At 42.3% G+C, this 27,408-nt stretch overlaps 2 protein-coding genes across 6 annotated transcripts in view; one reads left to right on the top strand and one right to left on the bottom strand.

Moving 5' to 3' along the window:
• ngly1 (N-glycanase 1) overlaps nucleotides 1-23,530 on the bottom strand; it is a 28,259-nt gene extending 4,729 nt beyond the window's left edge. The window contains exons 1-10 of one of the 4 annotated variants that reach the window (XM_077507321.1): nucleotides 23,161-23,530; nucleotides 16,355-16,469; nucleotides 9,814-10,008; nucleotides 8,407-8,569; nucleotides 8,077-8,296; nucleotides 7,883-8,004; nucleotides 7,293-7,438; nucleotides 6,165-6,275; nucleotides 5,887-6,072; nucleotides 4,860-5,045 (exon numbers count right to left, since the gene is read on the bottom strand). In XM_077507321.1, coding sequence (XP_077363447.1) covers nucleotides 4,860-5,045; nucleotides 5,887-6,072; nucleotides 6,165-6,275; nucleotides 7,293-7,438; nucleotides 7,883-8,004; nucleotides 8,077-8,296; nucleotides 8,407-8,569; nucleotides 9,814-10,008; nucleotides 16,355-16,469; nucleotides 23,161-23,261 — 1,545 coding nt within the window. In that variant the 5' untranslated portion in view covers nucleotides 23,262-23,530. Of the gene's footprint in view, nucleotides 1-4,859; nucleotides 5,046-5,886; nucleotides 6,073-6,164; nucleotides 6,276-7,292; nucleotides 7,439-7,882; nucleotides 8,005-8,076; nucleotides 8,297-8,406; nucleotides 8,570-9,813; nucleotides 10,009-16,354; nucleotides 16,470-22,389; nucleotides 23,106-23,160 lie in introns of those variants that run through there. The other 3 variants (XM_077507323.1, XM_077507324.1, XM_077507322.1) reach the window with 3 other exon arrangements.
• A 1,090-nt stretch (nucleotides 23,531-24,620) lies between these two features.
• Nucleotides 24,621-26,731, top strand: oxsm (3-oxoacyl-ACP synthase, mitochondrial). 2 transcript variants are annotated; one of them, XM_077507107.1, is made up of 3 exons: nucleotides 24,621-25,706; nucleotides 26,188-26,423; nucleotides 26,501-26,731. In XM_077507107.1, the coding sequence occupies exons 1-3, from the start codon at nucleotides 24,724-24,726 to the stop codon at nucleotides 26,596-26,598; spliced, it is 1,317 nt and encodes a 438-aa protein (XP_077363233.1). In that variant the 5' UTR covers nucleotides 24,621-24,723; the 3' UTR covers nucleotides 26,599-26,731. The 2 variants fall into 2 exon arrangements, with proteins under 2 accessions (XP_077363233.1, XP_077363232.1); XM_077507106.1 differs by having other exon boundaries at nucleotides 26,188-26,731.
• The last annotated feature ends 677 nt before the right edge of the window (nucleotides 26,732-27,408 follow it).

The following is a 27,408-nucleotide window of genomic DNA, read 5'->3' as shown; positions in this document are numbered from 1 at the left end:
CAGTTATTTGTAAAAAAAAATATATATATACAATAAGAAAGAAAGAAAATGTGTAAACATCGAATAAATTTCATTCCTTTTCACGATTGTGTCCTATTTGTGATTGTGTTGATTCTTCACAAAAAAAGGGGGCTCACATTTTCACAAGGTATTGCTATTGTTCCCAAGTAGCAACAAGAATAAGCAGTGTTGTAATTTCACTAATATAGAATAATTTGTAATCCTTTTTTTTTTTTTTTTTTTTTTTTTTTTTTTTTGAAGAGCTCAGAATTGTTCATTCGGTAGTCTTACCGATTCAACGTCTTGTCATCATTGCTCTTTTTTTTTTTTTTTTTTTTTTTTTTTTTGTGTATGTGTGCGTGCGTTTGCGTGCGTGCGTGCGTTTGCGTGTGTGCGTTTGCGTGCGTTTGCGTGCGTGCGTGTGCGTGCGTGCAAATACGTATAAATTTATACTCATTCATTCACCTAAAACCTTATAAATATCCCATTACCCTTCGCCTTAACCAGGTACTTCAGAATCTTGCCAGAGTCGTGAGATTTAAATGGTCAGGAGACCAGAGAAAAGGTCAGAAAAAAAAAGAAATAAAGAGAAAAGAAAGGTAAATCAAAGTGACATCCAGCACCGACCAAACACTTCCTGCCTTCCCCATGATTACAAAATCAAAGTCTTACGCCAACCCCGGAAGCCTCTAAAATCCAGCAAATTTAGCGAGATCTCAAGAGCCCAGAGGAAAAACTAAAGAGAGGAAGGAGGGAAGGATCGATAAGGCAGAGTGAGATCAATAGAAGCCAGTACATCCAATCCATCAAAGTGAAGTCCAGCACCAACAAGACCCCTCCTGCGTGGTTACAAAACCGGAGTCTTATGCCAACCCCAGAAACCTCATACTTCTAATAAATTAAGATCTCAAGTGACCAGAGGAAAAACTAAAGAGAGGAAGGAGGGAAGGATAGATAAAGCAAAGTGAGAACCACAGACACCAGCACCAACTGATTCAAGGGGCTGTGGGAGGGAGAGGGTACTTCTGTTGAGTTTCAGTAGATGCTGGTGCGACGGATCTGGCATGCATAAGGACCACCACCAAAGAAAGAAGCCGTCAACCGCGGTCCAGCAAAGCGAGCCCCCCCCCCCCCCCCCCCCGGAATCCCCAGGCCGCGGCAGCACCAAGGCCACCCCCAAGCCACCCGAGCGGACACCGGTCGGCGAGCCGACCCAGACACCCGGAACACCCCCGCCCCAGCCCCGGCCCACACCCCCGAGCCCAAGGCCGCAGAACGAGGCCCAGCGGGCCCCCACAGCGCCCCACCGGTCCCCAGCCCCCATCCCCCCACGACCCCCCCGCACCCCACCCAAACCCGCCATCCACCACGACCCAGGCCCCACCACCCCCGACCCCCAAACCCCCGAACACACCCCGACCCCCAGCACCCAACCCCCCACCCACCCATACCTCCACCCCCCCCCCAAACAAGCCGCCCCCCCCCGACGGCCGCCACCCCCCCCCCCGCGAACCCGGCCCCCCCGCGAGAACCCCCCACCCCCCCCCCGGAAACCGGCACCGGGCAGCAGCGCAGAGAGGGAAGATGTGCCCACCCCACCTCCAGCCGCGCGAGATTTGCACAGCGGCGGGAGGGGGGAAGCAGAGGAGGAAGCACCAGGGGAGAAGGCGGAACACCAGAACACCGAGCCCGGTGGGGAGAGGCCCCGGTCGTCACGCCAGAGTACTAGTGACACCTAACCCTGTTACTGAGTCCGCCAGCTCGCCGACTGGCGAGCTCTACCCTTACACCGTGAATGTGGCCCCACCCAGTGTATATACAAGTGTGTGCGTGTGGTGCATTAAAATTGGGAGCAGGTGAGTCGGAGCAGAGGGAAAAAATTTCCCCTACTCCGACACACCCGTATCCCCCCCCAAAAAATGAATATGTATATGTGTGGTGCATTAAAAAAGGGAATGGAGGGACAAAGTGGTGGGGCAGGGACACAAATGGGGGGGACCACAGCGCTGCCAGGCACTGCAGTCCATCCCCTCTGATGGCTCCCCGCCCCAACTCACCCCTCCCCTTGGACGTGAGGTGCATTAAAATTGGAGGGGAGTTGAAGGGTGAAGACGGTGTTTCCACCCTTCCCCACCCCACCAAGAAATGTGTTGTGTGCCCTATGTGTATATTTACAAAGTGTATAGTGCAAGCTAGTGAAGTGAGTAAGAGGAGCGACCAGCGGGGCCTCACCCAACCCGGCGGGTGTAGGTGGCACGCCCGCCCCCCAGCACCCCCACCCCCCGCCGCCCCCCACCTCATCCACCCGGCACCACAATGGGCGGACAGCCAGCGCAGCAGGGCTACCGGACAGCCCACCGGCCACCGGAGCCCGCCCGGGGCGCCAGGAGTTATACCGGAGTGGGGCAGGCCCCAAACCCTCGCCCGGCCCCCGGAGCCCGACGCCCGGGCCGGGGAGGGAGCCCCAGGCCCAGGGAGAGGGAGGGGGAGGGGCCGCAGGGCAGACAGGGAAGGGGGGGGGGGGGGGGGGGGGCGGGGTAAGCGGGGAGAAGACGACAAGAAGGCGAAAGGGCGGCTGCAGGGCAGGAGGCGGGGGGGGGGAGAGGAGGAGGGAGGGCGACAAGGGAAAAGGGACCGGGAGGCAGAGGAGGATGGGCGGGAGGAGGCGAGGAGGGAGAGGCGACGGGGGGGAGGAAGGGGGAGGGGAGAGGGAACCACGGGGCACACCGGAGGCCCACCCACCCCGAACCGCGCCGCCGGGCACGGAGCAGCGGACCGCGCCGGGACGGCACCGCCCCGGGCACCAGGGGAAGCACCCCAACACCGCACCCCACAGGGGGCCCAGGGAGCGGCCAAGACGCAACCGCCACTGAGCAGACAACGGGGGGGGGGGGGGGGGGGGGCAGAACCACCCCCGCCCGACCACAGGGGACGGCGTCAAGAAAATTGACTAATTAGCATGCAGTAACACCAAGTGTTGATGCTTAGTGCCCACTAGAAATAGATCTTAAGGAGTTATTGAGTATAGTGTCGTATAGTGTGGTATGCTCGAGCCCACTAGCAGCAACTAGGTTCCTGACTATATAAAAATAAAAACAATCAGATACAAAATACCAAATACAGGAGCAGCGAAAACAGAAGTTGTAACGATGTGGTGGCTCTCGTTAACAGGCAGAATCTTGGCAGGATTAAGTTGCCAAATTGAGATTAAAATATTCTATGTACATAGACCATATTTGTTTAAATCTTGATACTTGATTTTTATTTAAGGCAGAGATTTTTTCCATTGAGATATAATTTATTAGTAAGTTTAACCAGTGGTCGATATTTAGAGATTGTTTATTTTTCCAATTGACAAGGATTATTTTTTTAGCAATAGTAAGGGCTATAAATATAGGTTGAGATTGTTTACATGGTAGCTCAGTTATTGTTAAGTCACCTAGTAAACACAATCTTGGAGATAAAGGAAGCCTACAGTTTAATATATCAGCGAGCTTTCCCAAGATTTTAGTCCAGAAATGCAGCACTGGAGTACATGACCATAAAGCATGAAGATAAGTATCGGCAGTGTTTTGTGAGCACTGGAGACAAATGTCGGAGTCAGAGAGTCCCATTTTTTTCATCATATATTGTGTAATATATGTTCTATGAAGTATCTTATATTGGATAAGTTGCAAATTTGTCTGTTTGGTCATTTTAAATACATTTTCACAGATTTGGGTCCAAAAGTCTGGTTCCGGAACTATAGACAAGTCTTTTTCCCATTTTAAAGTCGGTAAATACGTTTTATTTGTGTATAAAAATAACTTATATATTTTTGATATTTTCTTTATTGTTGTTGGAGAAAGCTTTATAATATCTTTAGCTAAGACAGGCAGTTGGAGCGTATCCTGAAGTGTTGGGATTTGTTTCTTAACCATATTTTTAACTTGCAGATAATGTAAGAAATTTCCCTTTTTTATTTCATATTTCTGGACCAAGTTTGTATACGATATAAACTTATTATCTGAGAAAAGATGATGAAGGTGTGTAATTCCTTTCTGCTCCCATAGGCTTAAATGGAACGACTGATTATTAAGTTGAAAGTCGGGGTTATGCCAAATGGGAGAGAGCCCACAGGGCGCCAATTGGGAGTTTGTAATTTCTAATGCCTTCCACCAGGCAGTCAGGGTGGCGGCTATCATTGGGTTTTTAAAACAATTATGTCGTCTTATTGATTTTGTAATAAAGAGTAAATCTGACAGTCTAAGATTATTACAATCCTTCTGCTCCAATTCCAACCAACAGTTAGTATCTCTGTTGGGTTGTGTCCATAGCACAAGATATTGTAGTTGATTAGCTAAATAATAGTACATAAAGTTTGGTGCCTCTAAACCTCCTTTAGATTTACTTTCCTGAAGAGTAGATAGACTAATTTTGGCTTTTTTTTTTATTCCAATAGAATTTTATGATAGCAGAGTCCAGCGATTGGAACCAGTTAGACGTAGGTTTAAATGGAATCATTGAAAATAAATAATTAATCTTTGGTAAAACTTTCATTTTTATAGTAGCTATCCGTCCTATTAAAGAGATCGGAATAATTTGTAATTCTTAATGGGGTATATGCCACGGAAGAGGCTGGACTGTTTTTGCACATCAGTTTGTTTCCGGTTCGGTTTGCGACGTGTGGGCTGTGTCAAAATACTTGTGCTTCTGACTTTGTGCCCCTGGGTTGCGCGTTCGCAACCCGGACCGGAACCAAACTGATGTGCAAAATCACGTCCTGCCTCTTCCGTGGCATATACCCCATAGAACACAGGAAATTAATATCATATTAATGGCAGAACACAACGTTATTGATCCCAAAGCAGTAAACATACCTTCTGCCAGTCATTTTCCACCTTCCTAAAGACAGACTCCTTACTCCACACACATCGGTCCCAGCAGTGGATGATCTCAAAGTCATTGGAGATGCGACAGTATTGGTCTTTAGTAGCATTGTACAACACATGAATTAGCTTGTCTCTCCTTTCATTTTCAGTGGGTGTGAACACATAGCCACCACCCTGAGGGCACAGACAAATAGAGCACTAGTAATTAATATCTTTACACTGTCAGAAAAAAAGGTGTTAAATATGTACCTTTAGCCCAATGGCTCATCACTGGGGTATGCGTACAAAAATTCTACCCTTTAAAGAGGGGTACATATTAGGACCCTCACAATTTGTACCTATAGCTGCTTTTCCACCAACAAGACCAGGACCTTTGAGTTCTGGGTAAAGGGAGTTCTTGGTTGTAAAGGTTCAGCAGGGAATTTAGAATTGGGTTTCCACAGCGTCTTCAAGTTGTCGGTAATTAATTCAAATGAGTTTGATTGAGTCCAGCCGATGTAAAAACAATGCCCCCAAATTTGACCAATCAGCCGTGGCCATTGCAGCCCGCCCGCTCAAAGTTCATGCCTGCCTCAGCAAGACCCTGATTCTGAGAGAGTACTTGGATGCCCCCTGGGGAATTTAATTACCCTGGTAATTGTTGTTGGTGGAAAAACACGCAAACTGAATTTTACCAAGGTAAACTGAAAAGTTCTCCAAAAGTTCCTGCGGTGGAAAAGCACCTTTTGTAGGCAAATATGTACCTTGGGGTACAAAGGCCCCTGTTGAAGGGGTACCCTCGCAAATGGAATGCAATGAAGGCTGTTGGTGTCGTGCCAGGTCGCAAAATGTAGTGTGGTGTCGTGGAAAAGTGGCTAATGTGTACTAATACGGGACGGGAACATTGTCTCCCATTTAACGAGTCAAAGGAAAAAAAAAAAAAATTGTTTTCAAACATAATGCATTAAAACTTTACATAAGGCTGAGGGCTGCTTGCACTATAGTGAAACTCACACTTGCTTCATTTATATAGTACCTGCTTCATCGTCCTTGAATCGACATCTCCCGTCTCCCCTCTTGCTATCCTCCAGCCCAGAGACCCAGAGATGCGTCCTCCCAGCTCGCCTTCTTTTGGCATTTTGGGAGAAATGAATTCTACAAGTTCAACAATTAGCCGTTCTGCCAATTGTAATTTCCTGTTGACATGCAGGGATTGCTGTCTCTGTGGTATGAAATTCAGATTGAGTTGTACATTATTATCAATGCAGCACTAAAGCTTACAGGAATGGTTGAACAGGTAATCATCTACATCACCGAAGCATTAAGACCAATAATGGTGTCTAGCAGCCAGGTCTCCTGCACACTGGTCCTTCTTGACAAAACCTCTGGATGTTTGCAGGAATACCTCCATGTCACATCAACCACCTGCAATCCACACCCAAACAATTTTATTGAAAATATATGTACAGCCCCTTCCAAAAGTATTGGAATGGCAAGGTCAATCGCTTTGTTCTTGAGACAAACGTTAAGAATTCCAGCTTTTATTTCATGGTAATTACTTCTAGATGTGTTCAACAACTCAGGACAGAGCACTTTTTGTTTGAGCCTACCCAATTTTAAAGTGAACAAAAATACTGGAATATGTGACTGTTGGTTGTTTCTAGTTGCTCAGGGTTGAGTGAAAAGTCTTGAGTCTGTTAAGCCTGAAATGCAGGAAAACTCTCGGGTTTCCCAATTCAGAAAGTGAGGTAACTCAAACCAGAGAAAGATGGGTAACTCGAGCCTATTTCATAAAGTGAGATAACTTAAGCCCTCTCTCAGTTACCATAGCAACAGACTCTATGAACCTAACCTGGTCGGTACCAGGTTTATCAAAACGAAGCTCGAATTTCTCTCTGTCTTAGCCTCCTTTCAGCCATACACGAAATTATATTTCCTCATTAATTCAGTCAGCTGGCGAGTTTTGGCATAACATAGTTCTTCTGTCTGTTGTATGTAGTGTCACCATGCACGAGCTTAACACAGAGGGTGCAGTTATGTTTTAGGCCAAGGGTGGCAGTCACAAGTAAAAAAGTGACCAACTTCACGATGATCCACAGCAAAGCATTCTGACTGTAGACTTTTCGCTAAAAAAAAAACTTACTATTCCAATGTGCAAAAAATATTCGGCTATATTCTGAGTTAAAAAAATACTCTGGAACATTTGGTATACTGTAAATATGTTCCATTTTATGGCTCATCAAAACTCAAATTACTGCGTCAGAAAATATCAAATACAATGCACATTATCAAATATTTAAGCACTTGCCACTCACATTGTGAATGCAAAATACAAATCAGAGAGAAATAATACAGAGACAAGTTAAATTGGTAGACTGTCACTGATAAAGGAAATTTATGTACCGGTAAACGTAATAGCAGCAGCATGGCAATGCAACATACCTGGTCCTGGGAGAAAGCCAGAACATAGGAGAGTTTCTTCCCCCAGCCAACCTCATACAGTAAAGGTTTATCACAGATGTTCTCACATGAGTCACAGTGCAGCCAACGATGTTGAGAGTTAGAGTAAACCTCTGTCCATACATGATCTGAAAAAATAAAAATAGAAAAAAAGACTACCCTTAGCTTTAATGACATAATGAAAATGTTCACAAAGTATAAAAGTGATAACATCTAGAAGTCACCTTGCGAGGCAAGATGAATTCTCGCAGTATTTGTGAGTTCACAAACTCCGGAGAATACCATCTTGTACCGCTCCCGTAGATAACTGGCCTTCCCGAACTGTAACCGAATTGTTTTCGCAGAATGACTCACCGTTTCCTTGTTGAATGTTGAACAGCGAAGGGCGCTTCGTGACTCAAACTTGTGCCTATGCCTGTTTATAATGTCTATACCGATGTATAGCAAAACATCCTTTACTTGAAGGTTCCAGGGAGTGATTCAATGTTTTATTTGGGTTCAGCTAAAGTTTGGGCAACTTCTACACAGACCACACGTAAACTTTACTGTTTATATGTGTCGAATGAACATACCTGTGCTGTCCCAGATGTATCTGGCTTCAAGGCAGAGAGCTCTGCAACACAGGGTAAAACAGTTGGCCCACTCCCCACAGCGTCCCCTCCTGGTTGTGAGTAGCTTCTCGGGGTTGTTGTAGCTAGTGTTGCACAAAGAAAGTAGGTAAACGCCACCAAAAAGGCAACACGTTATAGTAACAAGCAGAACGAACCGAGGGAATCTGGTGCATAACTGGCAGCTTTGACAGAAGTGGTTCTCCACGCGCTGGGCTCCCCAGTGTAAATCATCAGTAGTAGGACTAAGTGAGCCAGTATTCTGCGTTGGACCTCCACAGTGGCAGCAGGGTAAACAGTCGACCCAGGAGAAGAAGTCATTTTTGAACCATCTTAGCAACTCCAGCACCAGGAAGTCCTCTTTTCCTAGTTTACAGTCTACAAAAACGCCATAATAGTCCCATTACTTTCCAGTCTTATACAACGGTGTATTTGATACTGCATATATCTTAAGTTGCATAAATGACCATTTTGAATGTGGCTTGTACCTGGCTCAGCCTCTTTAGCTAACTTCAGCTTCTGCTCAGCAGCAGAGGATAGCTTCTTGTAAGGAATGCAGCTTCTGGCTATCTGCTGAAGCTTTGGGTTCTCGTAGAGCAGCACATGTTGGAAGTTAGACTGAAGAGTCACAAAGAAGTTCCTGTTGCTCACCTGCGAGACAAACAATATGGTTGCTTCAATAAGGAAGGAGGGACATGAATGTTATTTGAAATACAAGGGACAATGCATTAATTTAGCCTGCAATTCTCGTGGGATTTGTGAGTTCACAAACCCCTGAGAAGCCATCTTGTACCGAGTCTGCTGATTTTCACTGATCCCCAATCACAAAGCAAATTTGTGTTTGGGGGGTAGGATATGCAGCTGTGGCAAAAAACAAAAAGTGCCAAGGCCGTGGGAAACAAACAAACCTATAACATGGGCGAATGCATGGACACTGCAATTCTGTTTTCGCAAAATTGCTCGCAGTTTCCTTGCTGAATGAAGAATAGGAGAGGAGCTTCATGCATTTTTAGCTGGTAAGGATGTTTGTCCTTTTTTTTTTTTTTTTTTTTTTTCCCTCTAACTTACGACGACATTTTCATCCGCTGCCGTGATTGATCAAAACAAAAGTTTGGTAGACATGTACGAGTCGCCACATTGCCTAGTCAGCTTGAAGTACTGAATGTCCCACCTTTCCCGAGCAGATCACACTAGAGCAGTCCCAGATTGATATTGTAGAGAACTCCTTTGAGTGATTCACATCAATCTGGCAATGCTCAAAAATGTATGTGATCAAAACTCCAAGTGCACATTTAAATTGAGGGGTTTACACACGTGGACAAAATTGTTGGTACCCCTCTGTGAATGAAATAATCCTAAGGGTAACCCTTACTCTAAGTAAGACGTTTTGTTGAATATTTTTCAATCAAAAATGGATGTTTAAAAACCGATTTGGCCACCAATTTAATCGAGTCGAGAATTGCGCACTGTAATATCACGATATATTGCAGAATCGATTATTATTATTTTTTTTTTAAACATCGCTAGCGATGGGCTTCCATACTACATGTAAAATCGTGAATGAGCAGCGCTCACCGGAACAGCTTTTGAGGATTAAATAAATAAATAAATAAATAAATAAATAAATAAATAAATAAATGAAAACAAATTTTTTTTTAAATTGCTCACGAGTGCCCCTAGCATCTGGCTAATCCACCAAATGGCAGGAGCGCCACTGGGTGTAACACTGCATGGCTGCACTCCTCTCCAGCCTCCAACTACTTTAATTGGAAATTTGAAGGAGTGGTGTCTCGACTATAATTTAGGAATGGCGAGAGGCTGCCACTTAATGAATAGAAAGGAAAACACTGGTATTTATATAAATTCTTGTCACTTTCAGAAGTTGTTAACATTACCATGGATGATGGTTGTATAGGAAGAGATGAGACTGCTTGGCTTGAAGAAGCTGAGCTTTCTGCAGTAGCCTCTGCCAAAATGCGAACATGCTGCTCTTCACCGAGTCTCTGGTCTCTTTGAGCAGCTACGGACTCCCTGATGACCTTCAGTTGGTCCAATGATGCAGACTTGGGGAACACCAAGTGTGTGTCACCCTAGAATTAAAAATATATATATATGAAAAGTGATTCTGACAGAAGAATAGATTCACTTGCACCTAGCTTAAAAGAGACAGTTTTAGGTTTCAACATTCAATATATGACAAAAAACATTTTTGTCTCAACTGCAAACTCCTTTTATTAGTGGCTTATCTGTAGTGGTGTGCTAAAAAAAAAAAAAAAAAACGATACGGCAATATACCGTTGCGGGCCTCATTACGATACACGTATCGATACGCAGGCGTCAGAATTTGATATTGCTCATTAATTTTAAATAGTCAGTTAACGATGCATTGCTTACATTTTTTTTTTTTTTTTTTTTAACCCATATGGGTTTACATTTGAAGTCTGTTTTAAAAAATAGCTCACCAGTGATTGGACACTATCTTGCAAGGAAAATGAAAATAGATTTATTGCAGGGGTGTCAAACTCATATTACCTCAGGGGCCACATGTAGAGGAAAATATATGACCAAGTGGGCCGAATCAGTAAAAGTATATAAATAATATATAACATAAAAATGATTGCCGTCAATTCTATGCAGATTTTCGCTATTTGTGGGCCAGCCCTAAATTGCGAGCTCAGCTGTAATCTATTGTTCCAAAAAAATAACACGAATGCCAATGGAACACAGCAACATTTTGCCTGTATGAGTTCCAGATGGCTTAAATCGACCTGTTTTGCATATATATTGTTCCCAGAATGCAATGTATGGCGCAGTTAATGAAGTTACAAGGACGTCTTGTCATTTGTATTTGTGTTACCAGTAATTGAATTTGTGTCGTATTTACACGTTTGTCGGTCTACGATTTTTTTTTTTTTTAGGAAAAAATTGTTGTTGTTTTTTTACTTTACAAAATCATCTTGTGGGCCGGATTAAAGCCCTTTGCGGGTCTAATCCGGCCCGCGGGCCTTATGTTTGACATCCCTGATTTATTGGAACATGTTTCTTAATGTACCAATTTTCCTGCATTTTGTTTAAAAACAAAATAGAATGTGTTACGTGAAAAAAATGCTGTTTTTCTTTCCCGAAATATTTCAAATAAATGGTAAATAAGCACATTTTATAGCTGTAATTTTAGTAGTTTGATATTTTTGCTCATATCGGCCCATGCCTATTATTAAAGTTTCCCGGTGTGTCTGTGAAAGCTGTCTGCAGTGTGTGCACATTTAGACAATAACAAAAACATTTTTCGCCATCCAGCATAATAAACATATAATTTAGGTATAGATACATATGACTGTTATAATAAAAATGCAAGTAAATTAAAGGCGGGTTCAAAAAAATTTTTTTTGTCACTGCATCTTCCAGGTGGATCATCTTGTTTCTCGAGCCTGTCAATCAATCTGCGTAACGACGTCGTGCATGCTTGTTCCTAGCTGCGCATTAGTGTTTATAGCATGTAGCTGCTGAGCTTCGGATTCGGCGATTCATCGTTGTAGCTCCACCGAGCTGACCGGGTACTTTGAAAATAGCTGAGATCCGCAAGAGGACATCCGTATGAAGCGAGGCCGGCTGGAGAGACTGATGAAGATGACAGGGTTCTTGCAGGAATCACTCAGTGAAATTTTAGACCTTTTTTAGACCTTTTTAGACCACTATGAGAAAAATTTTAGACCAACTTCACGACCGACCGAAGACCCTTAAAAAAAAGGGGTGGGGTCACATATTTGATTCTCAAAACCATGTCAACTTGCAGGGCTCAACACTAACTTTTCCACTACTAGCACTGGTGCGAGTAACATTTTTAGTTGCTCGCACAGCACAGGATTTGGTCGCACCATTTTTTGTGGAGGTGTAGCATGACTTTACGCATACGCAACTCGATATATTTGCAAAATATTTGATTGGAACAAGTTTTGCCTGCAACGGCAGTGGCTATCAAAACATACAATTAATTTAAATACAGTGATACCTCGGCTCACGAACTTAATTGGTTCCCAGAGAGTGTGTGTAAGCCGAAAAGTTCTTCTTCCGAACATTTATTTCCCATAAGAAACCATTAAAATGAGAATAATCCGTTCCCAGGTCCCTATAACACATAATTTTCTACTAAATAAGCCTTAAAACTACACAAAAATATACCTTATTTTATGTATAATAAATGTGCTATTGTATTGTAATTAAAGAAATAAATTATACTGTATAATAAAGTCGTTTTATTTTACTTTGTGATGGTAGTTCTTAAGGATAGTAGCAATGGTAGACTTCATTCGCGAGCGTTTCACCGCGTAGAGTGTTTATGGAACGGTTGTCGCTCATTCGCACTTTCGTGCTCACCGGAGCGGAGGAGGTGTGTCCCTTGGTGAACAAGGAAGTGGAGCACTTTAGCGAGTCAACAAAAAGTGAGCACCGCCAACTACTTTCACCTCTTTCCTGGGACTAAACAGCCGTGGCACGATTTTCTCCTTTTTTGAGGTACGTGATGGCACTTTCGCTTTTTTTAGTGGCGCGAACTCCATTGACTACAATGCAAACGCGCCGCCGAATCGCCGTCCCTCGCTGGTAAGCATTAGGCTTAACACTAACCTGTGGTGGGGTCTTTTTCGGTCCCATAATAGCAAAAGTACACTCAAAATGTCTATCAAACACAAACCGCGTCCGCACTAAAAGAAAGGGGTTGACGAACTGGGACGCCGTGAGCGTGCGTCAGCTTCTCGTGGCCGCCACCGTGGTGTTGTTCAACCGCGTGGTTTGGTTCGTCCGCCGAAAAGTAGTTCGTCAGCAGAGACTAAATTCTCGCGAATTTAATGTTCGTGAGGCGAAAGGTTCGTGAGCTAAAGCGTTCGTCAGCCAAGGTATCACTGTATTCAAAACTTATGGTGATATTTGTTGCTTGTAGACGTTAATCTTAAAACACCACAAATTTTTACAGTATCTTCAAACGTGTTAAAAAAAAAAACAAAATGTCTTCTATATTTTCACATATTGAATCAATTATTTAAATAGACCTCAACAAAGGACTGGGCGATATGACTGAAAAATTTATCAGTTTAAATATTTATTAGTCGCTATTGACAGTTATAATTGGGTTGTTGTTTTTTCTATTCAAAATAAGGATCAGGAAAACAAAAGGCTGATAATTTGAAATAGAAATATTTAACCTTTAAAAAGACACAAACACAATATGTGCACAGTGTGAAGTATTTTAGAAAAATTTGAGACATGAAATAAACCTACTGTTCAGCCAAAAGAAATATGAAGCCACCTTATGGAACAATAAATCTATCAAACACATTTTAACCACTTAATATATCAAAAAAATATTCCCAAAAGTAACCTTCCCTTTTTATCAACAACATTTCTTTTTCTTTTACCATCACATTCATTTTTGGTTAATGTATGACGTCTTTTATTATTATTATTATTATTATTATTATTATTATTATTATTATTATTATTATTATTAATCTGAGACACGATGATGACCACGGAATCACTGCTGTTTTTTTGTTTTTGTTTTTTGCTGTGGTTCATTTAGAGTTTGATGACGTTCATTGCGGGCACGTCTCAGTTCTCCTATCTGCTTGTCATGCTAGTTGTGTACATTGACAGGGGGGAAAAACAGACGCTTGCGATGTACTTTTAGCTTAGCTGGTGTGTTAGACATACAAGTGCACCGAGAGGATTCGATAGCCAAGGGAAATACCGAAATGAACGGCACCGGCTTCTGCTACTGTCTGTTGACACTCGCTGTGACGCACGCGCGCGCGCACACACACACACTATAGGCCTCAGTATGCCTCTGCGAGAGGCTCGCACCGAGGCGTTACGGCGTAGCTCCGCTCGTGCGTTTGCCTTCCGACTTGTGCGCAATACACATCTGTGTCTGCTGGATTTTCACACCAAGTCCCGCTGTCACTATGGCTGGGACGCCACAGAGTGGCGATTCCTCGGCATTTTATGACGGATTCAGGAAGTTCAATTTAATTCAGAAACACGAAACAAAGCCGGGGGGGAGAGTAAATTCATCACCGTGGCAATTAATTATTGCCAATTTGCACCGGTGTCGGCCGTAAACTCGCCAAAACACAACAGCCATGCGCTTAGCGAACACATTTTTTTTTAAAAGTTATTGTTGTTTTCCACCTCTCGTCCCAGGTACATATCCACATGCACAGCCGTGGTCTCCGAGCAGGAAGTCGATTTGCGCCGCCAGTTGTCTTCACGGAAACTATCTGGGCGGGGGGCGGGGAGAGAGAGAGAGAAAAAAAAAAAGAAAAAACGCCATCGAACGGACCAATCAGAAGCGAGCTACGCCCCGTCATCTACAGGCCTCAGTATGCTTCTGCGAGAGGCTCGCGTCGAGGCGTCACGTTGGAGCTCCGCTCGTGCGTTTGCCTTCCGACTTGTGCGCAATACACATCTGTGTCTGCTGGAGTTTCACACCAAGTCCCGCTGTCACTATGGCTGGGCCGCCACAGAGTGGCGATTCCTCTGCATTTTATGACGGATTCAGGAAGTTCAATTTAATTCAGAAACACGAAACAAAGCCGGGGGGAGAGTAAGTTCATCACCGTGGCAATTAATTATTGCCAATTTGCACCGGTGTCGGCCGTAAACTCGCCAAAACACAACAGCCGTGCGCTTAGCGAACACAGTTTTTTATTTTTATTTTTATTTTTTTGTTATTGTTGTTTTCCGCCTCTCGTCCCAGGCACATATCCACATGCACAGCCGTGGTCTCCGAGCAGGGAAGTCGATTTGCGCCGCCAGTTGCCTTTACGGAAACTATCTGGGCGGGGGGCGGGGAGAGAGAGAGAAAAAAAAGAAAAAACGCCATCGAACGGACCAATCAGAAGCGAGCGACGCCCCGCCATCGACGTGCGTCCAAGGATTGGCGACGTGTGCACGTCGGCCGGCCACGATCGACGCAGCACTTAAAATTCATGGCTCGCGTCGATCATGTGATCGACGGCGCTCATCGACGCGAGAGCAAACGTGGAGGCATAAATTAGGCTTACGGCGTTCAAGGATTGCACTGCAGCCGGCCACGAGCGACGCGGCACTTAAAATTCATGAACGCCGTAGATCACATGATCACGCGGTCATCAACGCGAGAGCAAACGTGGAGGCATAAATTAGGCTTATCCCGTGCCGTAAATTCGTCGTTCACCACCCTGCCTGTTTGTTTGTTTTTGTCCAGGTAGTGTTAGCTTGATATGTCGAGCTCGGGATGTCGGCAGAAAGCAACAACGATAATTCCTCCCCCTCCTGTTGTCGTATCTCGCGGCAAAACAAGCCGCCGCCGCGCGTCACATCTCACTTGCACCGCCCCACGTACCTTAGCTCCCGCCCGCCCGAACTACATTGAACTACAATGCAAACGCACCACCTCAAATGTCTCCTTCACTTTGAGCACGAAAATAACATAAATAACGCAACACGCACATTTTTTGTTCTTTCTTTTTCTTTCTTTCTACAGAGCAGACACTTCTCGGAATGTAAGGAACGGATGTAAGAATTTTAGACTTGGGTAAATTAAATTTTAGACCTAGGATGAAAATATGGCTGTTTTTAAGACATTTTAGGCCTAAAATTTAACTTTATGAATTTTAGACTTTTTTTTTTTAGACTTTTTAAGACCCCGCGGGAACCCTGGATGAAGATGAGCGATGAACGAAGATGAGCTCGCACGTTAGCGACATTTGAGAGGCCTTTCCCCCGGACGAGCAGGAGAGCTGATAGGATGGTCTTTAGCATGCTCAGTTTTTTAAACGTGACAGATGTTTGGCTTCCACTTTTCGAGAAAATCCTTGAATTCACCATGAATCCATTTTCTTGACCGCTTATTCCTCACAAGGGTCGCGGGGGGTGCTGGCGCCTATCTCAGCTGGCTCTGGGCAGTAGGCGGGGGACACCCTGGACTGGTTGCCAGCCAATCGCAGGGCACACAGAGACGAACAACCATCCACGCGCACAAGCACACCTAGGGACAATTCGGAGCGCCCAGTTAACCTGCCATGCATGTCTTTGGAATGTGGGAGGAAACCGCAGTACCCGGAGAAGACGCATGCAGGCACGGGGAGAACATGCAAACTCCACTCAGGAAGGCCGGAGCCTGGACTCAAACCCAAGTCTTCAGGACTGGGAGGCGGAGGTGCTAACCACTCGTCCACCGTGCCGCCCTCCTTGAAGACCATGTATTGTGATATATATGTATCACGATACGTATCATATCATGAGGTTGTTGGCAATACCCAGCCCGAGTTATTTTATTCCTAAATATAATCCAACTATTTTTTTTACTGATAAGGCTTTTGAATGAGACACTTAACGTAAAAGCTATAAGAGTAAATACCAACAGTTAGTTACTCATTAAGAAGCAGTAAAACACTTTACCTCCTCAAAGCCCATCTCGAAGAGACATTCTACAGCACCATTGACTGGCAGCAGCTTTGTAGAAAAAGTAGGATTGCCTATCCGGATTGATCGATATTTTTCCACATCGGGATCCCTGGTGAGAAAGATTATATTTTATATCATACCTTTGGACACAAGTGAGGACTCTAATGTCTAGGGGTGTTAAAAAAATCGATTCGGCGATATATCGCGATACTACATCGCGCGATTCTCGAATCGATTCAATAATCGGCAGAATCGCTTTTTTTTTTTTTTTTTTTTTTTTTTTTTTTTATTTTTTTTTAGGATTCACACCTTGAGCATGGAAGAATGTTATATGAACGGAACATTAAGCCTTAATATTTTTATTTTAATGCTGTTCAAACATGAAACAGATTACAACCTCTATAAGACTGAAATTTCAGATAAATAAATAATACATTTTCATATAAATCTTACACTCTACAAGCTTACTGATTAGTATTTTCTAAATATGAATGAAAAAAAATCGCAACAATCGACTTATAAATTCGTATCGGGATTAATCGGTATCGAATCGTGACCATTCGTATCGGGATTAATCGGTATCGAATCGAATCGTGACCTGTGAATCGTGATACGAATCGAATCGTCAGGTACTAGGCAATTCACACCCCTACTAATGTCTAAACATATTAGAGTATTACTTTGGCTACATATGTAATAACTGTGCTTAAATTGCTGTGTATTAGTGCAAATGGCGAATAAAGTCAATTCTATCCTAGTCTATTATTTTTGTAACTGTTTTTTTTTATCTTTTCAGATTCAGATATTATTTGCAGTTTCAAATATTTAATTTTTCAGTTTTAAATCTTTTTTTTTTCTCAGTTTCCAACCTGTTTTTTTGAGTTTCAGATTTTTGACCCGAATATTATGTGGGAGGCATGTAATCATCAGTGACAGCTGAACAAAAATGTTTGGAACCTCCCTCAGTGATAGCACCTTCACGGAACGTAGGAACTAAAAGAAATCGAACTCAATACTGATATGCAGTACACCATATTCATGTGATTGCCAGAATAAGAATTGATGGTCAATGTACTTTTCGGCCATTCGTTTTAACAGTCGTCTCTCGTTTTTATTTTGAAGTGGCTATTGCCATGACCAGCAACTCGCCAATTAGCGTTATGATGCCCCCCCTCCCGCAAGTGCAAGGTCATGGGTTCGGTTCCTGCCATCTACATTTTTTTTTTTTTTTTTTTTTTTAATAACTACAATTTCTAGACGAGCCGATATGTTCTGAGGGTTATGGCTAGGGTTAGACTTGTTATTAGAGATAGACCGATAATCGGTCGGGCCGATAATCGGGGCCGATATTTGACATATTGGTACATATCGGTATCGGTCTGTTTTATTAATCTGACGGCCGATATGAGCGATCCATTTAAAACTCCGTCTTTTCGCTTCGAATGCAGCCCAGAGCGTCTCTGTCTGTTATGGAGTCCAACTCCAGCAATGTAACGCCCATAGCAGCATTTGATTGGTTAGCCGTGCAAGAGCCAGAACCAATCAGTAGTGTATGCCTGTATCACAGTAGCCGGTCACACACGCACCCACGGACACAACGCGACAGACACATGCTTCGAAGGTAAGTTAAAAGAGAAGAGACTCCGCCGATCGTTTCACCATGATAAGCTAAACACATTGAATTATGTTGTGTATTAAATGCACTATATGAATGGAGCTGCATTGCCTTGCATTGAATCCCCGCTAGCTAACAGTGGTGTGTTCAGCTTAGCATGTAGGCTAACACTCAGTAGCTAATTCGCTACTTGAACTACTCGGGGAGGGAATCACACACATTTTCACTTAATTAAGTAAATAATGTTTGTTAGAAAGGTTCCAAATATTAACAGTTGTCATTATTATATTGTCTAGTTCCATGTTAAGAGTAGAGCAACGTCATTATATTTACCTCTCGTGACGCACACATTACATTCTGGGTCACGTCCACTACTTGTTGCATAGCGGTTATTATGCAGTGAGATGCCACAGTGACACTAAATAGCGTTTAGTTACTTTATATTGTGTTTATTTGTCGCACTGGTTTGCCATTGTGTGCCTTAAGCTTCGACGTCGATTTGATTGACAGCTCGTTGTGCACCTCGTTAAAGTCCGCTCCGTAACTAATTAAGTGTCTCAAACACCGTTTAACTACACGAACGTGTTCTCTTACGTATGTTTTGGCATTAGTAGAGAAGTGCACTAAAGTATAGTGTGCTTATTTGCTCGTTTTGTCTCTCTTTTCACGTCATGTCTGCCGTCAGTTGGGACATTATCCTCTCAATCGATGCCACTAATATGTAACATCTACGGCCGTAGTCGGCTGCAATTAATGTTCAGTGATGTAATTTCGTTACGTGCCTCATACTTTGAATAATGAGCTCATGTTTGGTGTGTTGTATAACTTTCTCGTGTGTTAGTAACTATTCATGTGGACAGCTAAGACAGTGCTTGTTAATGTGAATTAGCAATGCTGCAGCCCAGTTATTATTTAGACAAGTACATCTGTGCCATTAAGTGATACAGTACAGTACAGTAGTGAGAGAATAGTGGGCCCATATACACACACGTGTCTATAAGTGTAAAACACATTAAACAGCAGAAAGTGGCAGCGGTCCACCGCAACGTCTGTTTAACCAAGTTATTCTTACTATTATTATAACCAAGTTATTTTACTCTACCTTTTTCTGCGTTGATTGGTGCATCCTAAGTGGCAGTAAACTACATGATGAAGTGTCTTTTGACAGTTCTCTTGTAGAGAGGAGTAGCATGATATTGCTGTTCTCGATTTAAGATCCTCAGCTTATCAAAACTGTCTATATGGTAACAATAACAATAATTATAATAAGGTCTACAAGAACTGTATGGTGTTCAGGGATGAATAGTTTTTCTCATGGAATTTTTTTATTTATTTTTTGCTGTAGTAATAAGTAATGCCACAGCTGATGCACATTTTGAATGACAGGGTTCCTCCTATTACTTCAAAATATAAAAATATAACATTTATAGAATAAAACTACAAGTATCCCAAATGCTATAAAAGGTAATGTCACATTGGCCCCCACATTTAACTCCCCCCGCCACCAACGTCTTATTGCAGATAGAAGGATGTAAAATGAAAAGTGCAGTGTGAGAATCCATTGTAAAGAACGGTTACGGTTTGCATTATTCAAAAATTTGGTGCCAACATTTTAACTTTTACTGCAAATGAATATCGGCTTCAAATATCGGTTATCTGCCTCCTTGACTACCGATAATCGGAATCGGTATCGGCCCTGAAAAAAGCATATCGGTCTATCTCTACTTGTTATCTTCAATTGCATAACAAAATGAAAACTTTTTGAAAAGACACAGCCAGGAACAATGCCCAGTGCATGATTCGATCGGCGATTGAGCAATCAGAGCCGTTCATGACAAAATAGCACTAGCAGGAGAGTAGAGGAAAAAATATCCACTGCCTTTTCATTAAAAAAAACAACAACAAAAAAAAAACAGAACAAAACTAATTCATGTATAACTTATCTGAAGTTCTATTATGTGCTAATTCAACAAATCAGGAAATTAAATGTGACTGTAAATTGTTTCACTGAAGCTCCTATTGCCTTGATCAGGATGACGTCCCAACTTAGATGGTTACCTATTGAGTTAATAAATTAGTAGGGGTGCAAATTGCCGAGTATCTGGCGATTCGATCTGGATCACGATTCATAGGTCATGATTCGATTTGATACAGATTAATCCCGATACGAAGATGTTAGTCAATTATTGCGATTTTTTTTTTTTAACTCAAATTTAGAAAATACTAACCAGTAAACTTGTACATGTACACTGTCAGGTTTGTATGATAATGTATTTAACTGAAACTTCAACACTGTATTTAACAGGTTGCAATCTGTTTCATGTTTGAACAGCATTAAAAATAAAATATTAAGACATCCATCCATCTATCTATTTTCATGACCGCTTATTCCTCACAAGGGTCGCGGGGGGAGCTGGCGCCTATCTCAGCTGGCTCTGGGCACACATTGGACTGGTTGCCAGCCAATTGCAGGGCACACAGAGACGATCAACCATCCACACTCACACCTAGGGACAATTCGGAGTGCCCAATTAACCTGCCGTGCATGTCTTTGGAATGTGGGAGGAGACCGGAGTACCCGGAGAAGACCCACGCAGGCACGGGGAGAACATGCAAACTCCACCCAGGAAGGCCGGAACCTGGACTCGAACCCGAGTTCTCAGAACTGGGAGGCGGACGTGCTAACCACTCATTGGCCAATATTAAGACAATGTTCCATTAATACAGTGCTTCTCAAATAGTGGGGCAGGCCACCCAAGGTGGGGGCGAGGCTCCATCAAGGGGGGTGCGTTTGACCTCGGGGAACATGCTTTTTTATTTTTATTTTATTTTTTTACTGTCCTAGAATAAAGTGCAATTGCACCTCCACTACATTAGGGGGCAGTGACGCTCTGATTATTGGCAGAGTGTGCGCAGGGAGCATTCGCTCGGTGGTGTAGTGGTTTTCTTTTGCACTGAGCATGCGCGCTTTGCACACAGCAAAAAAAAATCAGCACAAATTATTGTATATTTTTGTTTTGCAGGTTAAAGTTTTTTTTTTTGTTTGTTTGTTTTTTATATTGTGCTCCTGACTTAATGTTGGTGATAAGTTTGAATGCATTATTATTTATTGATTTTATGTAATAAAATTTCCGTATCATATGGTTTGACATGGTCAGTCAAAAAATGTTTATATTTTAATTAAGGATTTCATTTTATTTTTGAATTTCAGATGCACTTTGAATCTTTTCTGTTACAGTTAATAAAGCTATTCTTTGTTGTAAGTTGGTCCATATTTCTTTCTTTTTTTATTCTCTTATACGTTAATACGGGTACAGTGTTATGCAGAGGTGTGCTTTAAACAATTTTATAGGCAAATGATACTATTTATAGTTGTGTGGGGGTGGGGGTGTGGGTGGGGGGGGTGGGTGTTTTCTTCTTACTTCATGACAGAAAATATTTGAGAAGCACTGCATTAAAACACTTGAATTCCCGAGGTGCCAAAGGGTTAACCCTTTAACAATACCAGTGCTTTCTCATTATCTGTATGTTCCGCAAACTCCAAATCCCTGCTGTTCAGCATTTGGGCAAAATTCAATTTAACCCGAAAAACCACACAGTAGTCAGAACCACACAGATCTACAAACTGCTTCACTCCTGGGGTGAGACGGACTGAATGAACGGCTTATCTGGTGGTGTTACATCATGAAGCTTACCTTCCTTCACCTGTTCAATTTCCATTCGGGATGGGTGATACCAGTGATTTGGGATTTGATCCGATACCAAGTAATACCATACCAAATATCGCAATGCCAATCAGATAGCAACCAGAAGTGCTTTATTTTTATTTAACTTTTCTAAATATACAAAGCTGGAAAAAAAAAAAACATTTGTGCTACCTCAAACTATTGTTACAAATTTCATGTGTCACCTTGTCAACAGTGACGTGCGGTGCCCACAAGATGTGGGCCTTCACCCTGATTTCAAATTCCATCCATCCATCCATTTTCTTGACCGCTTATTCCTCACAAGGGTCGCGGGGGGTGCTGGCGCCTATCTCAGCTGGCTCTGGGCAGTAGGCGGGGGACACCCTGGACTGGTTGCCAGCCAATCGCAGGGCACACAGAGACGAACAACCATCCACACTCACAAGCACACCTAGGGACAATTCAGAGCGTCCAATTAACCTGCCATGCATGTCTTTGGAATGTGGAAGGAGACCGGAGTACCCGGAGAAGACCCACGCGAGCATGGGGAGAACATGCAAACTCCACCCAGGAAGGCCGGAGCCTGGACTCGAACCCGAGTCATCAGACCTGGGAGGCGGACGTGCTAACCACTCGTACCACCGTGCCGCCCTGATTTTAAATAAAAAAAAATTAAAAAAAAACTTGATACAACATATAGTTGAGATTTTACAGTCAACCACACTCACCATCATCATTGATGCCGACGATATGCTTCCAAATGTTTGTGTTGGTGAGAAGGGCGAAGGAAAAGCATGCTTGAACGAGTTTGGGACGTAAGAGTGGGTGGGGCAGACGCTGGTGCACTGCTTACATGCGTGCAGGAGGCGAAACAGTAGCTCATATGCACAAAAATATACAAATATAGATGGATAGATCGATCGATCGATAGATAAAGAAAATATAATAAATTAATTGCAAATATCGATACTTTAGCTTGGGGATCAGTACTTAAAAGGAAACACATCGGAACGAAATATAGATATTTTGGGATTGATCCGCCCAGTCCTAATGTCCATGCCCCTCAACATAAATATGATGTGATCCACAATATTCTGGTGTCTAGATTTAAAAAACACACTTTTTGTTTTCAACGCATTCAAAAACAATTTGTTCTCATTCATCCAGTTCTGTAGCAGTTGCAAATCAGAATGATGTGTGGTTCTTAACTAACAGTGGATTTACATTGTAGCTTTAAGTGTCAAGTGACACATACAACTTTAACACGCATGCACCTCTGGAGTCAGCTATGGACACCATACTGAAAGTATACGCATTGTTCTGTTCCAGTGCTTATTCAGTACTTGAATAGAATAAATTGATAGCCAACATAAAAACATGTGTAGTGCATACAGAATACTACTACTACTACTACTACTACTACTAATAATAATAATAATAATAATAATAATAAACCATCGTTTTACGTCGTCGCAGTGGAGCTCTATTCACAACCATACCTTAAAATATTGTCGGCGTATGAAAGTAACAACTTGCATACGTCAAAGAAGACTTCATTTGAATTCTCACATAATACTTGAACCGCTGGTGACAAGGCCATTTAAAGGGCTTGTTTTTGGTTTTTTGATGAACGCCGTCAGCAGTCGCTTACTTACTTGCTTACACTGGTCTGTTTTGGGTCTTCAGTGTAGCAGTCTTGTTGACGCCTGAATTTTGTTCAGTCCCAAATAATTTTCTTGGCGGATATCGTTTTACAGAAAGCATCGAAAACGCGTTTATAATGATTTTTTGTTGTATTTTATACGTTGAGTTATATTTTAGATTGATCGTGTGCGAGTTTGCGTGTTGCCTTATTTGAAAGTGTCTGAAGCCAGCTTCAAGTCAACGTTAAAAGCATGATATGTATATATTACTGGATAGCCGATAGCTCATACGCGCCCGTGCTAGCTGTTGACGCCACAGGGCGGCCATTTTACTCCTCCCATCTCGTGAGCAGACTACTGTATAAACTGTAACGATACTACAGATTAGACATAGACAGCTTAATCAAGTGTGGGGGTTGGCGGGGTGGTCACTATATATATATATATATATATATATATATATATATATATATATATATATATATATATATATATATATATATATATATATATATATATATATATATATATATATATATATATATATATATATATATATATATATATATATATATATATATTTTAACAAGTGGACAGTTTGTGCTGCTTTGAACACCCCCTTTTCTTTTATCACGTAGTTCCTTAATCCCATTATTATATTTGGCAAAGGAATAAAAAATATAGCTGCCAATCGCAGCTGTATACATCATTAAACATATAATTTATACATGTATTAAGGTAAGTTGTAAAATGTCCAAAGTCCTCTTGTTTATGTTTAACAACATCATAAACATCATAAATCATGCTGTTTCAACTGACTGGCGTCTCAAATGTTCTTCAATTACGATAAGTATTCCCTCCTTTTCCGCTGGGGTTTGCTTAAAAAAAATAAAAATACCGGCAATAAATGAAATCCGCGAAGTAGCTAGCTTTATGTTTTACATTTACTCTAAATGTTTTAAGGCTCTAAAACCTCTCACCACCAGTTTATACACTTTTCTCATTGAAGCATTTACTTTTTCTCACATTTCTGTCTTGTTGAAACATTCTCGATGTTCAGCCATTCATAAATTTTATATAATAGATACATTACTGTTAAAAAAAAAATAATATAATAAAATAAAAATAAATAAATAAAACGTGCAGAATTGCAGTTAAAAAAAATCCGCAATACAGCGAGACCGGGAATAGTAAACGTATTAATGCGAGGGAACAATGCCAGAGACGTTTCTTGGGAGTAGTAATATGGCGGCCTCGCGGCTTCAAAAGTCTTGGCCTATTGGCTATCCAGTAGTATATACAGATCAGTTGTTCAACACGATACCCTGCTAACGTTGTTTGGTGGGTAAATTACAAACTCGCTACGTTCTTACTTAGTCACGGAGTGCGGGTTTAGGAAAAGTAAGCAAAGACGCCAGTATGTTTTTATCACTATCGGTTTGGGCTAAACTCCAACTAAGAGAGAGCGGGAGGCTGCTATTTCAAATAAATATGTCCGTTCGTCCAAGCCATACTTTTAGGTGGCACAGCACTGAAAGACGAAGACGTGTTGTCATTACTGGTATAGGTCTCGTGTGTCCCCTGGGCATAGGGACGGCTTTACCTTGGAACAACCTAATTAATGGCCAGAGTGGAATTGTGGCTCTTAGCTCGGACGATTACAAAACTATTCCCTGTAAAGTCGCGGCGTTGGTACCCAGAGGAAATGCAGAAGGTCAATTTAATGAAGAGATTTTTGCATCTCGTGGAGAGGTCAATAGCATGTCACCAGCCACTACTATGGCACTTGGAGCTGCTCAGCTTGCCCTAGATGACTCAGGGTGGTACCCTAAAACTACAGAGGAACAACTCACCACCGGTGTAGCTGTTGGCATGGGCATGGTGTCGCTGGATGAAATAGTGTCTACCTCTGTAGCCTTCCAAAAAAAGGGTTACAAGAAGGTTAGCCCTTTCTTTGTGCCTCGTATTCTTGTAAACATGGCTGCTGGGCATATAAGTATCAAGCACAATCTAAAAGGTCCAAACCATGCTGTGTCCACAGCATGCACCACCGGCGCGCATGCTATTGGGGATGCTGCAAGGTTTATTGCTCATGGTGATGCAGTTGCTATGATTACGGGTGGGACAGAATCCTGTGTTGGACCTCTATCAATAGCTGGGTTTGCAAGAGCACGCGCTCTTTCCACCAACTGGAATGATTATCCCAAACTAGCTTCAAGACCCTTTCATCCAGAGAGAGACGGCTTTGTGATGGGTGAGGGATCAGCTGTGCTCCTGCTGGAAGAACTGGACCATGCAGAAAAGCGTGGAGCCAGAATGTATGCAGAAGTGCTGGGATATGGACTCTCAGGAGATGCCATCCACATTACCACACCTGCTGCAGATGGAGATGGAGCATTTAGGTAAGCAGACTGAAGGATGTTTTATTTTTTATTTTAAAACATCTTCGGTACACCTTGATCCAAGATAATTATTTACCATGTGTACCATATGCAGGGTCCGACATGAAGCTTTTTTGGGTGGTGGCCCAACTAGGCTATGAGCCATGTTTTGGTGGCCCTTTGGCCCTGATTTGAAACAATACTTAATTAAATTAATCATTTCATTTATATGGAGCTTTTTTGGATACTATACTACTTGGACATTTAACAAAATGAAGGACTCAAACTGGGCACTCGTGAAATCTTATGACAGAACTCTGCTTGCTGCAAGTTTGCAGTAACGGCTGGAGTTCAGTTAATCCATCCCTGGAATCTTTAATGGAAAAGCGGTTTATGTGTTTCATGCATGTTACCATATTATTTATATATATTTAGGTCTTTCATATAAAAAACAAAACAAAACCAAAAACAGAATTATTCTAACTGCCAGTTAACTTCACAGATGCATGTCAGCTGCCATCAAAGATGCTGGTATCTCACCAGAAGATGTGTCTTATGTGAATGCCCACGCCACCTCCACACCTTTGGGTGATGCAGCAGAAAATACTGCCATCAAGAGGCTCTTTCACCAAAGTGCAGGAAGCCTGGCTGTGTCCTCCACTAAAGGAGCCACTGGACATCTGCTTGGGGCTGCAGGAGCTCTGGAGACAGCAATCACTGCTCTTGCTTGCTACCATGGTAACTTGCCCCCGACACTTAATCTAGACCGCACTGAGCCAGAATTCAACCTAAATTATGTTCCCCTCGTCGCACAGCCATGGCAGACATTGGGCAGGAGGGTGGCCCTCTCAAACTCATTTGGCTTTGGAGGAACAAATGCCACGCTGTGTATTGCCAGTGTCTAAAAATGTAAACGTGCGTGCGCGGGTGTGTGTGTTTAATGTAAATCAAAATTATGGCATTTTAAGCATACACATACATGTTCATATTTTTGCTTTGATTTGACTTATTCAGCTTGAGATTTGACAGCAATAACAACATATATATATATATATATATATATATATATATATATATATATATATATATATATATATGATTGTGGAAATGGAATAAATGAATCAGAACAGGGCAACTCTTACCATGTGCAGTTTTGTTATCCTTTCTAACACATTTCAATGAAATGCAAATGTAACATTTCGTGCAGCAGATGACACAGTATTGCAGAGGAATTCTTCAAATGGTGATATAAGCACCAAATGGTGTCACAAATACTTTTTAGACATTATTCTTAAGAAAAAATGCACGGGCCACTTGACATTCAAGATGGCTGCCCATTTTTGCAGAGAGCAGAATCTATCTACCTGCACCACTTGAAATTATTGTTTAACGGTTTTTATTAATAAAGTACTTGTTACTATTACTTTACATAAATTAAATATACTAATATAATTATGTATAGGGCGGCACGGTAGTCGAGTGGTTAGCACGTCCGCTTCCCAGTTCTGAGCTCTCCGGTTCGAGTCCTGGCTCGGACCTTCCTGGGTGGAGTTTGCATGTTCTCCCCGTGCCCGCGTGGGTCTTCTCCGGGTACTCCGGTCTCCTCCCACATTCCAAAGACATGCATGGCAGGTTAAGGATACTTCATCCAAAGATGATGCCAAATTTGTTTTCATGAAAATTTATTTCAATCGGAGTCTCTATCGAAGTTCAAATATATTTA

Source organism: Festucalex cinctus, chromosome 19 (assembly GCF_051991245.1).
Source record: "Festucalex cinctus isolate MCC-2025b chromosome 19, RoL_Fcin_1.0, whole genome shotgun sequence".
In the NCBI taxonomy this organism is placed as follows: Eukaryota; Metazoa; Chordata; class Actinopteri; order Syngnathiformes; family Syngnathidae; genus Festucalex; species Festucalex cinctus.
Note: the sequence above shows the minus strand (reverse complement) of the source record. Positions and strands in the feature narration are given on the sequence as shown.